The 13,391-nt window shown below is 45.7% G+C and overlaps 1 protein-coding gene across 1 annotated transcript in view; it reads left to right on the forward strand.

Annotated features, from left to right (window-relative positions):
• The first annotated feature begins 3,329 nt into the window (after positions 1-3,329).
• bard1 (BRCA1 associated RING domain 1) overlaps positions 3,330-13,391 on the forward strand; it is a 167,412-nt gene continuing 157,350 nt past the window's right edge. Inside the window, exons 1-2 of the mRNA XM_052021205.1 lie at positions 3,330-3,569; positions 6,108-6,164. Of these exons, the coding sequence (XP_051877165.1) occupies positions 3,454-3,569; positions 6,108-6,164 (173 nt within the window). The 5' untranslated portion in view covers positions 3,330-3,453. The remainder of the gene's footprint in view (positions 3,570-6,107; positions 6,165-13,391) is intronic.

Genomic DNA, 13,391 nt, shown 5'->3' on the forward strand with positions numbered 1-13,391 from the left:
AAGTATCAATGGATGTTATGTTGTTTAATGTAGTATTGTTAGATAAGTATCAATAGAAGTAATTGCATGCCAATTTCCAAAGCAACTCTTCTAAGTGGCTTCCTGCGGTGAAACTGAAAGCCTGTATTCTTAGGAGACAATGGTGTCTGACTACTGCAGGGAGGTTACATGTGAACAGTTTTTTTTCCAAGACTGGTTCTCATTTGAATTTAATAATATTTATGGCAGCCTGTTCATATGTATGGGTGTCCATAAGTCAGGTGTTCGTAACCTGGGGAGGGCGTGTATGTGTTCTTCTCAAATGGGCATTCATGTCAGAGACATGTTCACTGGAGAATACATGAGACTGGGTCTTGTACTAAACACCTGCAAAACAAAGCTCCCCTGCCATACATTACTCTTCCCCAACAATATGGATCCATGGTGAGACCCTGGAAAAATGTGAACCATTCCCCAAATCTTCAGAGCCATCCATCAGCAAAGGCTGACATTGATGAAAAAAATTCACAACTGCCTTTGGTGCACCTGCAAAGATTTGGGCCATTTGATGTAAAGTCTATTGAAGATCAAGAGCTCAACCCCAGCAAGTAACTCGTGGTCTTTTGGGCAGCAATGATCTCTGCCTTCTGCCTGACTTTCAGACTTGGATGTCTTACAGCAGGCAGAGTCTCCACAAAAATCCTCCAAAACCATTGACAAGATAAAGAAACCAACGTCAGTGTCCTCGCCCAGGCCAACATCAAAGAACTAATTAGATTCAGTTGGCTTTTAAAGGCAATCCACATCTTTCACATGCTTAATACCAGACTCCCAAAACACTCTATTCCAAGGTCTGTCATTGGAAGACACCACCAGGTGGACATGCTAAAAGCCTCCTTGAGAAACTATAATATCTCCACTGGTTGCTAACCATCCATTTGAAATGGCACTAAAAATTTCCATTGGGAGTGCACAAAGGTCCAGAGTGTGGTCTGAGTTGAGTGGTGCTGCAATAACAACCTCACGCTTAACATCAACAGAGCCAAGGAGCTAATTGTTGACTTCAGAAACAGGAAGTTGGGAGACAACACACCAGTTCTCACCGGTGGAGAGATTAAGCAGCTTCAACTTCCTGGGCATTAATATCTCGGATGACCTGTCCTGCACCCAGATGCACTCACAAAGAGAGTACACCAGCACCTCTACTTTCTTAGAAGTTTAATGAGATTTGGCATGTCACCAAATATTCTAACTTCTACAGATGCACTGTTGAAAGTACCCTAATTGGTTGGATCATGGCTTGGTACAGCAATTCCAACACATAGGAATGCAAGAGGCTGTGGAGAGTAGTGGACACAGCCCGGTCCATCACAGGCACAATCCTCCCTACTATTGACAGCATCAAGGCAGCATCAAGAATCCCCACCATCCGGGTTATACCTTCTTCTCACTGCCACTATCAGGCAGGAGGTACAGAATCCTGAAGTCCCACACCACCAGGTTCAGGAATAGCTACTCTCCTACAACCATCAGGTTCTTGAACTGACCTGCACAACCTTAACTACCTCAGCAACTGAACACTACGGACCACCACTTGCACTACCATAGACTTGCCCTTAATTGTCTTTTTTTTGCTACCTTGATTTTGCATAGTCTTTCATTTTCTCTCTTTTCACAAGATCACAAGATAAGGGAGCAGAAGCAGGCCATTCGGCCCATCGAGTCTGCTCCAAGGAAAAGGGAAAAAGAAATGGGGTGGGAAAAAAAGAGAGAGAAAAAAAAAACTATTCTAATCCCATTTGCCAGCCTTATCCCCATATCCCTTGATACCCTGACTATTTAGATATCTGTCTATCTCCTCCTTGAACACCCCCACTGATCTGGCCTCCACTGCTGTGCGTGGCAAGGAGTTCCACAATTTCACCACCCTCTGGGTAAAGAAACTTCTCCTCATCTCTGTCTTGAAACTGTACCCTCTAATTCTAAGATTGTGCCCTCTGGTCCTGGACACGCCCACCAAGGGAAACAGCCTAGCCACATCTACTCTATCCTTACCTGTCAACATTTTAAATGTCGCTACGAGGTCCCCTCTCATCCTTCTGTACTCCAGCGAGTACAGTCCAAGAGCCGACAAACGCTCATCGTACTTAAGCCCTTTCATTCCTGGAATCATTCTCGTAAATCTCCTCTGAACCCTCTCCAACGTCAGCACATCCTTCCTAAGATGCGGGGCCCAAAACTGCGCACAGTATTCCAAATGAGGCCTCACTAGCGCCCCGTAGAGCCTCATCAACACTTCCTTACTTTTATACACTATACCTCTCGAGATGAATGCCAACATAGCATTCGCTTTCTTAACCACCGATCCAACCTGGTGGTTAACTTTTAAGGTATCTTGTATAAGTACCCCCAAGTCCCTTTGTACTACCGCACTATCAATCTTCTCTCCTTCTAGATAATAATCTACCCGCTTATTTCTACTTCCAAAGTGTACAACTGCACATTTCTCAACATTGAATCTCATCTGCCATTTTCTTGCCCATTCTCCTAAACTGTCTAGGTCCCTCTGCATTCTTTCTATTTCCTCTATGCTCCCTACTCCTCCACTTATCTTGGTGTCATCCGCAAACTTAGCCACACAACCATTTATTCCATCATCCAAATCATTGATGTACAAGGTAAAAAGGAGAGGCCCCAACACCGACCCTTGCGGCACACCACTGTCTTGTATAATTTATATCTACTTTCCATCGTGTGTGTTGTCTGTACCTACAAGCCTGCGAAGCTACTGCAAGGATTTTTTTGTATTTTACCTGTACCTGACCGTACTTGTGTACATGATAATAAACTCGACTTGACTTAAACGGGGGGAAAGGTGCGCACCACCTCACGAACTGCCCAACCACCCGCCCCGTCGGCCACCACCAGCCCCTTCTCTACCTGAGCCCTCCGCTCCCACATTGGCCACACGAATCACCTCAGAACCTACTGTAGTGCAAAACTATAGTGAGAGCAAGTCACCCGTCTTCGCGATGAATTGCCCAAGGACTTTCGCTCCTTTCGTTCATACACCGCCCCTGCTCTGTGTCAAGCACTTGCGCGCCCCGCCCCTTGCTGGTCAACCGTCGGGAGGCTCCATCCAACTGCCAAACCGTTCGACCCCGAACGTGCAGCCTCTCAAAGCGGTGGCCCCGCCCCACCAGCTGCCAGCCAGTGTAAGCACCGCCTGTAGGTAGAAAGGTCCCGCCCCCTCAGGCTGCCTATCAGGGCAGAGGCCCCGCCCCTCGGAAAACACGTGGGCGGAGAGGTCCTGCTCCCCCTGGTTGTCAGCAAGCAGACAGGCCCCGCCCCTCGGGCTGTCTATTAGTGGAAAGGCTCCGCCCCTCGGGCTGCCCGTCAGCGGGGAGTTCCCGCCCCTCCTCTGAGATTTGGCGCGAGCGGCAACGGGCTGGGTTGAAGTTGGAGGAGTTTGTGATGTCGGAGTCGGAACCTGGGCCCGGATTCGGGCCCGTTACGGGATTGACGCCGGCGTGGGCTCGGACTGGCGAGGCTCTGGCCGCGCTGCAGCGGATGTTGCAGTGCTCCGGCTGGTAACTGCCGTTTGTGCATCTTGGACGGAGCGGGGTCAGGCCTGACCGTGGGCTGGGGACTGCGGGCTGACCGGCTCAGACCACCAACCTGCTGCAGACCCTCACTGAATGGACTGGGGAGGGGGGGTTGATAATGTGGACTGAACCGGAGGGGGGTAGAGGGCAGAAGGAGGGGGGAGGGGGTAGAGGGCAGAAGGAGGGGGGAGGGGGCAGAGGGGGGAGGGTGGAAGGAGGAGGGAGGGGGTAGAGGGTGGGTGGATGGATGGATGGTCGCTGAGTGATTACTGAGTGGTAGGAAGGATCACTGGGTGGACTGGAGGAGTGGGGGGTGGGTCACTGTGGATCTAGGAGGCTGGGGGCGGCACTAGGTGAACTGAGGAGGTGGGGGGGGCAATCATTAGGTGGATCCAGGAGGTGGGGGGGGTGCGGGGCAATCATTAGGTGGATCCAGGAGGTCGGGGGGGGCAATCATTAGGTGGATCCAGGAGGTCGGGGGGGGGCAATCATTAGGTGGATCCAGGAGGTGGGGGGGGCAATCATTAGGTGGATCCAGGAGGTGGGGGGGGCAATCATTAGGTGGATCCAGGAGGTGGGGGGGCAATCATTAGGTGGATCCAGGAGGTGGGGGGGCAATCATTAGTTGGATCCAGGAGGTAGGGGGGGCAATCATTAGGTGGATCCAGGAGGTAGGGGGGGCAATCATTAGGTGGATCCAGGAGGTGGGAGGGGTGGGTGTACGAGGATCCAGGAGGTGGGGGAGGGGTCATGAGGATCCAGGAGGTGGGGACAGGGTCACTAGGTGGATCCAGGAGGTGGGTATCACTGGGTGGACCTAGAAGATGGGGGTGGGAGTCATTGGAGGTCACTGGGTGGACCCAGGGGGTGGGGAGTGGTTTAGTGGGTGGGAGGGTGTCACAGAGTGGCCAAGGAGGCTGGGGCATGGGGAGGGGGCTCACTGTCTAGAATGCGCTGGGAGGAAGATAGGGAGTTACTGACTGGTGGAGGGACACTGAGTCTAACCGAGGAAGAACAGTCAGTTTGTATATGTTCATGTGGACTAATGCTAGCCACTGCACAGTGTCATTGTCACTGGTGGATCTGGTTGTTGGGCACAGATCCTCAATGTTCTGATTGACGAGGCTTTATGTATTGTGTCCATATTGGTATTTCCCATGTGTACCTTGGTTAGTGTGGTTTGGTTAGCAGGCATAGATCCCACCATCCTTTTGGGTGAACAAAGGTTTTTTTTAATTGATTTCATGTAGCTGTGTGATTTTCTACCCAATTCAGAAGTGGCTGCACCACTTATTAATTGATTCAATCTGGGCAGCGATCCACAGAATCTGAGACAGTGTCTAAAGATGGAAACAACCCTGAGGCACTAAGTACGTTCCATGCTGTCTCATGGATGAGGTGTTAAAGTCAATGTTGCCTCCTGTTATTTTAGATGGATGTAAAAGATTTCAGTAAAACTGATAACCTGGCAGCCTAGGGGCTTTGGTGCTGGACTAGCAGGTTTTCCAGACTATTGGATATCACTCCTATTAGATGCTACAGCCAAGAAAGCACACTAAAGCTTCTAATACTTCAGGAGGCTAAGAAAATTCAGCATGTTTCTGATATTTTTTACAGAAAGCATCCTTTGCAAATGCATCACAGCTTGGTATGGTAATTGTTCTGCACAAGACCGCAAGAAATTGCAGAGAGTTGTGAATGCAACCCAGTCCATCATGCAAACCAGCCACCCCTCCATTGACTCTGTCTACACTTCCCACTGCGTCAGGAAAGCAGCCAACATAATCACGGACCCCTCCCACCTTGGTCATTGTCTCCTCTCCAGTTGGGCAGAAAATACAAAAGCCTGAAAACACATACCGCCAGATTGGAAGACAGCTTCTATCCCGCTATTATCAGACTCTTAAATGGACCCCCCATACTCTAAAGATGATCTCTTGATCTCCCAATCTAGCTCATCGTGATCCTTGCACTTTATTTGTTTAGCTGCATTGCATTTTCTCTGTAGCTACAACACTATATACCTCATTCTGTTTTTCTTTTTACTACCTCAATGAACTTGTGTATAGCATGATCTGACTGGATGGCACGCACGCAAGCAAAGGCTTTTCATTATATCGTGGTACATGTGACAATAATATACCAATGGGTCTGCAGTGTTTAAAGTGGGTGTGGAAATAGGGCCCTGTTGAGCCAGATGCCGAACCATGAAATTTCTGAAAAATAGGATAGCTCATTATTGAAGTTTTACAGTGTATAGTTTTGTTTTTAAGGACAGTTGCTTTTCTCCAGTTATCCTGGTTCCCTTCAGCAAAGTCACTTAACCACAAAGGTGAAAGAAAGAAACAACCCGGATAGTCTGGTTGTTATCTTGTTAAAGTGCATAAGGTTGCTTTGCAATAAGATTTTTTGTTTCTTGCGTGATTCTAATTTTAAATTTGTGCAAGTACTTGGTTATGGAGAGAAGTATGTATGATGTTTGCTGTTAAATAAGTTTTTGATCATTGTGTTTCTGTATTTCAGTTGCAAACTGCTTCAGGAGCCTGTCTGTCTTGGAAGCTGTGATCATGTGTTTTGCCGGTAAGGAAATACCATTGAGTGCACTGTCAAGAATTAACCACTGGTGAATAAACTTACTGGGAAAGAATATTGTTGATTTTGTTTTTCAAGTTACTATGAGCATAAAATGCCATTGAGCTAAGGTTAGTGCATAGGTCTGCAATCCTGACACGTCCAATCTAAAGTGATGGACATTTAAATAACAGTGGAAGGTGGTGATTCCATGAACATCTATTCTGAAAGTTCAGTTCTCATATCAGAGATTTGAGCAGAAAATTCTAGGCTGACATTTAAGTGCAGTGCTAAGGGAGTGTGGCACTTCAGAATGTCAAGTCTCTGAGACTGAGCTTGGATTGTTTCTCTGGGGCATCGGAGACTGAGAAGTGACCTGATAGAAGTGTGTAAAATTCTGAGAGGCATAGGCAGGGTAGATAGCCAGAGTCTTTTTTCCCCCCCAGAGTGGAAATGTCAAATAAGATAAGATATCTTTATTTGTTATATGTACATCGAAACACACAGTGAAATGCATCTTTTGCACATTGTTCTGGGGGCAGCCTGCAAGTGTCGCCACGCTTCTGGCACCAACATACAGTAGTATGCCCACAACTTCCTAACCTGTACGTCTTTGGAATGTGGGAGGAAACTGGAACACCTGGAGGAAACCCACGCAGACGTGGGGAGAACATACAAACTCCTTGCAGACAGTGGCTGGAATTGAACCCGTGTTGCTAGTGCTGTAATAGAGTTACGCTAACCACTACACTACCGTGCCTGCCCTAAGTACTAGAGGCAAAGCTTTAAGGTGAGAGGGGGAAAGTTTAAAGGAGATTTACATGGCAAGTTTTTATACCCACAGAGTGGTAGGTGCCTGGAATGCACTGCCAGTGGAAGTAGATATAATAGCAATGATTAAGGGGCATTTAGACAGTCGCATGAACAGGCAAGGAATTGAGGAATATAGACCATGTGCAGCCAGATGTGCAGTTTAAGTTGACATGATGATTGACCCAGATACTGTAGCAGGAAGGGCCTGTTCCTGTGCTGTACTGTTCGAGTCCATGGTACGGTATTGACGAATGGTAATCTGGCCAGTACTTGTACGTGATTCATTAGTGCTAAAACATTATCTAATCATTATTAGTTTGCTGTTTTTAGTAGTTGGTTATTGGCTGCCATACCTTTTACAATGTTGCACATTCAAAGTATTTAATTCACTGTGAAGCACTTTGTGATATCCTGAAAGGACATGAGAAAAGTTGTATAATGCAAATCTGTTTTTTTTTAATCCTCATCTATGGCAATGACAAGGAGTACAGATGACAAGGCTGAAATATTTCAAAACCTCTTCAGTCAGAAATGTTGAGTGGATGGTCCTTCTCAATCTCCCCAACTCTCCCCACCCATCACAAGTGGCAGTTTTCAGCCAATTCAATTCACTCAGTGCGACCCTGAGGACTACAGAATGCAAATGGAGACACAAGGTGCTGTGGTCTGGAGTGAAAATAAAGTGCAGGAGAAACTCAGCAGGTTGAGCAACATCTGTGGAAGCAAAGGGATAGCTGACTTTTTAGATCAAGACTCTGAATGAGAACTGAGAGTGTAGAGGGGAGATGGCCAGTATGGAGGGGTGAGTTGGCTCAGGCAGGCAATAGGTGGAACCAGGTGAGGAGGGGATGATGGGCAGATGAATCCAGGTGGGGGAAGGGTGGAGTTGGGATACAGCAGCTGGTAGGTGATAGGTAAAGACAGATAAGATGAGAGAATAGGGGAAAAAAGGGGGCAGGTAGATCCAGGGAAGGGAAGGCGAAGGTAGGGACAGGCTGGAAGGTGAAGTGGAGATATGAGAGGCTGCAGGTGCTGGAATCTGATGAGTAAGGAAGATGATGTGGAACCATATAAGGGAGGGAAGATAGGCAGATGGAACCAATTGGAAAAGGGGTAGGAGACCAAGCAGGTATAGTGTGTGGATGTGAGAGGTCATTCTTCTAGTTTATGTTGGGCCTCAATGTGGTAATGGAGAAGGCCAAGGTCGGACAGGTTGGCATGAGAAGGGGAATTGAAATAGAAGCTCACGATGGCCATTACAGACAGAGCACAAGTGCTCGGCAAAGCCATTGCTTAGTCAATGTTTGGTCTTGTCAATGTAGAGGAGGCCACATTGAGAGCACCAAATGCAGTAGATGAGGTTGGAGGAGGTTCATGTGAATCTTGCTTGACTTGGAAAGATTGTGTAGGTCCGTGGATGATGGTGAGGGGGCAGGTGTAGGGACAAGTGTTGCTCTTCCTACAGTTGCAAGGAAAAGTGCCAGGGAGGGGTGGGTAGGGGTGACTGAACCAGGGAGTCACAGGAAGAGTAATCCCTGCGGAAAGCAGAAATGGGTGGGAAGGGGAAGGTGTGACTGGTGGTGGGATCCTATTGCAGCTGGTGGAAATGACGAAGGATAATGTGCTGGATGCAGAAGCTGGTAGAGTGAAAGGTGAGGATAAAGGGAATTCTGTCTCTTCTGGGAAAAGGAGGAAATGCAAGTGAGGGCTCCATCAACCGTGGTAGGGGGGAAGCCACGTTTCCTGAAAAAGAAGGACATTTCAGAACAGAAAGCCTTGAGAAAAGATATGGCAGAGATAGAGAAACTGAAAGAAAGGGATTGTGTCCTTGCAAAAAGACAAGATGGGAGGAGGTGTTGTGAAGGTAGCTGTGGGAGTCAGTGGGTTTATAGTAAATGTCAGTGGATAGTTTGTCTCCTGTGATGGAGATGGACCATTTCTGACACATCTCTCCCTTTTATGGATAGAAACATAGAAAAACTACAGCACAATTCAGGCCCTTCGGCCCACAAAGCTGTGCCGAACATGCCCCTATCCTAGAAATTACTAGGCTTACCCATAGCCCTCTATTTTACTCAGCTCCATGTACCTATCTAACAGTCTCTTGAAAGCCCCTATCGTATCCACCTCCACCACCGTTTCCGGCAGCCCATTCCACGCATTCACCACTCTCTGAGTAAAAAAAAAACTCACCCCCGACATCTCCTCCATATCTACTCCCCAGCATCTTAAACCTATGTCCTCTTGTGGCCACCATTTCAGCCCTGGGGAAAAGCCCCCGACTACCCACTTGATCAATACCTCTCATCATCTTATACACCTCTATCGGGTCCCCCCACATCCTCCGTCTCTCCAAGGAGAAAAGGCAAAGTTCCCTCAACTTGCTTTCATAAGGCATGCTCCGCATTCCAGGCAGCATCCTTGTAAATCTCCTCTGCACCCTCTCCACGTCTAAGTGAATTTGAGGGCAGGGTGGAAGTTCTTGGTGTAGGTGATTAAAATTGATGAGTTCCACACAAGTGCAGGAGGCACACCAATGCAGTTGTCGATGTAGTGGAGAAAGAGTTGGGTAGTGGTATCAGAGTAGGTTTGGAACAAGGACATTTCCAGAATGCAAAGGCTGTTGGCCCTGATAATGTTTGGCTGATGTGCTGAAGAGCTGTGTTATGGAACCTGCTGAGCTCCAAGCCAATCTTCTTTTAAGTACAGTTACAAACAGTACCATCTACTCAACAGTGTGGAAAATTGTCCAGTTATGACCTGTCCAGAAAAAAAGGACAATTATTGCTCAATCAGCCTGCTATCAATCATCAGCAAAATAGTAGAGCCACCAGATGGAGTTTCCCCATATATAATCTGTTCACAGATACTTATTTTGGGTTTCTTGGGGTTACCAGACTTACTAGAAGCTTTGTCTCAAACTGCAAGTGAGCTGAATTCCAGAGTGAATGCAAATATTCTCATTTTATTTCTCTTGTGAAGTAGAGGGACATATTGAGTCTGTGTTGGTGCTCAGACCATTCACATCAATCCCTTATTTCCCTGTTTCCTTTCACTAGCCCACCTCTCTGCCTGATTCTCCTGCCGCTCATCCACACTCGAGGTAATTTATATCAGCTAATTAACTGACCAAACAGCATGTCTTTAGGACATGGGAGGAATCTGGAGCACCAGGCAGTAACCCATGCAGTCACAAGAATAGCATGCAATCTCTGCAGAGGTCAGGATCAAACATGCATTGCTGGAGCTGTGAGGTGACGTGTTGGCACTATAGTGTCACCAGAGACATAATGTCTCCAAATTTGACACCAAAAATCTCCTTGGAGTTAGGGAGGGTGAGGGGGGCTATGGAAAATGGGTAGTGAGGGGTCAGTGGGTTAAAATTGTATTGGCTGGGTCATGTCAAACAAAGAAGCTTGTACAACACACAAAAGAACTGGAGGAACTCAGCGGGTCAGGTAGCATTGGTGGGAAATGGACAGTCGGCATTTCTGGTCGAGACCCTTCATATGGATTCATTTTCTCAAAACTGAGTCTTCATCTGGACTAGATATTCGAGGATATTATAGGTGCCCAGTTATCACAGAATCAGATCATTGCTGCAGTTTAAAGAACTTCTCGGCTTTTCAAGGTTGTGTGGTTAGTTGCCAGATGGAAATGATATTATTCAAATCTTTGGAATATTTTGTTTCCTTCTGATTGGCCCATCAATCAGTGAAATAAATTTATTTTTCTGTAAATACATGCAGATGAATACTTAACTAAAGTTGACGTTTTGCAAGAGTAAATTATTTTATTTTCAAAGCAGCCTTCTTTATTATTTTGCTGTCCTTGGCACTTGTGCTGTCCCATAGCATGCTCCTTGCACTCATACAGTGCACTCCCCTGTGGTATTTGCATTAATACCATACCATACCATGTCAAGGAAAGATGCCTTTCATTAAGCAGGTGAAAGCTGTAAATATTGTGTGGTGATCTCTATTAAGATTGGTTTGTAAAATAGGTTGTTTTAATTTCTGGAACCCTTTATCACAGTATCCAAATGATGGGGCCAATAACCTGCTGTCCTAAGATTGCCGATTGTATGCACTCTGGAACAGGAGTGTGCAGCCAGCTGGTTGCACCTGTAAGAAATAAAAAAAAAAGCTTTATTTACCTTCTTACCAGAAGATGTTTTGTCCTGTTGATTTTGTTGGGTCCTCTGCACATGCTAGTTTCACTAGAATGGGTTCAGCAGGTGCACTTCTTTAAGTTGGAAAATCTGTGGATGTTTTTGTTGCTGTTTTGGGCTCCATGAGGCAGCACAGAAATCCCATAATCGTTGCTTTTGCTGTGTGAAAGCTGCGCCACACACCTGCTTGGGAATTGCCTGGTTACGGACTGATCTGTCATGGGCTTCAGTAGAAGATGTGCCCTAAAGGCTTTGGAGAAAATGTAATTTGGCAATTGCCCTGTCCTTTCCACATCCACAGGACTCTCGCCCCTCAATTTGCAATCCTTCTGGCTAATTAATTGTCATAAACCTTGGAACCCATTCTGGATTTACGGACTTAAGCCTGAAAACCTATATATTAAACTCCATAGCTCGTGGCTTATGCTGGAAATATCTAGCAAGTCTATCAGCATCTGAAATGGAAAAGTACATCCTTGAAATGTTAAAATAAGGAAAACTGTTCTTGTATTCCTTTCACAGTGCACCATCTGTTGTGGTTGCTGACTGATGTAAAATTTTTGTTTATTTTTATTTGACTTACAATATTTGGTGTTTTGTATTATGATTTTGTGTAAACCATGAGGAGGATCACAGTATTGTAAATAGTACAATCATTATCTGAATATCACTTTTATAAATGACATTTGTCTTTTTGCTGATACCTTTTTTTTAACCTCTTTCATCAGTTTTGTAAAATCAGTAAAACATCAATTTTTTGTTTGAAATTTGGATTAATGACTGGTCACTCAGGCCCAGGAGCTGGATTGCGGGAGGAGGAGGCTCCTCAGATAATGAAACAAGATAATGAAATATAATGAAATTCAGATAATGAAATGTAGCAAGACCTGGACAACATCCCAGGCCTGGGCTAATAGATAAAATTTGCACTACACAATTGCCAGACAATGTCTATCCAACAAGAGACCATCTAGCTATCACCGCCTGACATTCAATGGCAGTACCATCACTGATTTTCTACCCCCCACCCCCTCAACCCCACACACATCGTGTAAATGGCTACTCCAGTTCAGTTTCTTGTCAATGTGGCTACAAGAGCAAGTAACTCGCCTCCTAACTCCCCAAAGCCTGTCCATCGTTTACTGTGCTCATCCAGAGTATGGTTAAAATACTCTCCATTTGCCTGGATGAGTGCAGCTTGAACAACACTCAAGAAACTTCTTACCATACAGGACATATCAGCCTGTCGGCTAGGCACCCCATCCACAACCATTCACTCCATGACCAATGTACGGTAGCAGCAATTTGTATCATTACAGAATACACTGCAGCAATATACCGAGACTTCTTAGACAGTACCTTCCAAACCAATTACCTCTGACTGGTCACTAGAAGGACAAGGGCAGTAAAAGCACGGGAGCTCCAGCACCTGGAAGTTGCCCTCCAAGCCAATCTGACTTGGAAATATCCCTGGTGAAATCCTAAAGTTGTTGAAATGTTGATGCCCTTGCCACTGCCAAAGTTTTCTACATTTAGAAAGAAAGAATTGCATTTCCAAAGTACTGTTCATGGCCTTGGAACATCAGAAGACTATACTGCCAGTGAAGTGCTTTAGAAGTATAGACACTGTTGTAGCATAGGAATGTTACATTGATATTGACAGATGAGTAATCTGTGGAATTATCTGGGATGGAGTCAATTTTTTTTTTGTTTTGTCACAGCTGTAGTTGGCCAGAATAGGTCAGGGATAGCAAGTTTGATCAATGGGTCTGTCTTGGCAGTCTTTTAGAGAGGATGTGTAATCAATTGCCTGACATCTTTTCTGATGGTCACAGTGATTGTTGCTGAGGAAAGGCATTTAATGCATCCTATTATGTAGGAGCATAATGACCCTGAAGTCCCCCTCCCATAGAAGCAGTCAACGGGTTCTTGTATTTTTTTTGTCAGATGTTGGCAACTGTGGCAATGCAGTATTCATTGCATCTGCATGGCATGAGGCTGAAAATGTCTTCATTTCATATATTGGAAAAAATAAAGTTCGTTCATTTTGCTATCTTAAAGTCTGTGCACTTGGTAGGAATGGTAATTAGGTTCATTTTAGAAAAGACTTGTGTAACAGTCTGTAGAATTATGGTCCCAGGTATTGCAATTATTTACCAAGATATTAGCGAGGAAAGGATGAACTGGGATTTGCAAAGACCCCAAAGAATACCCTGATGTATAAAACTCAAAATATGTTCCAATTATGAAAG

Source organism: Pristis pectinata, chromosome 1 (assembly GCF_009764475.1).
Source record: "Pristis pectinata isolate sPriPec2 chromosome 1, sPriPec2.1.pri, whole genome shotgun sequence".
In the NCBI taxonomy this organism is placed as follows: domain Eukaryota; kingdom Metazoa; phylum Chordata; class Chondrichthyes; order Rhinopristiformes; family Pristidae; genus Pristis; species Pristis pectinata.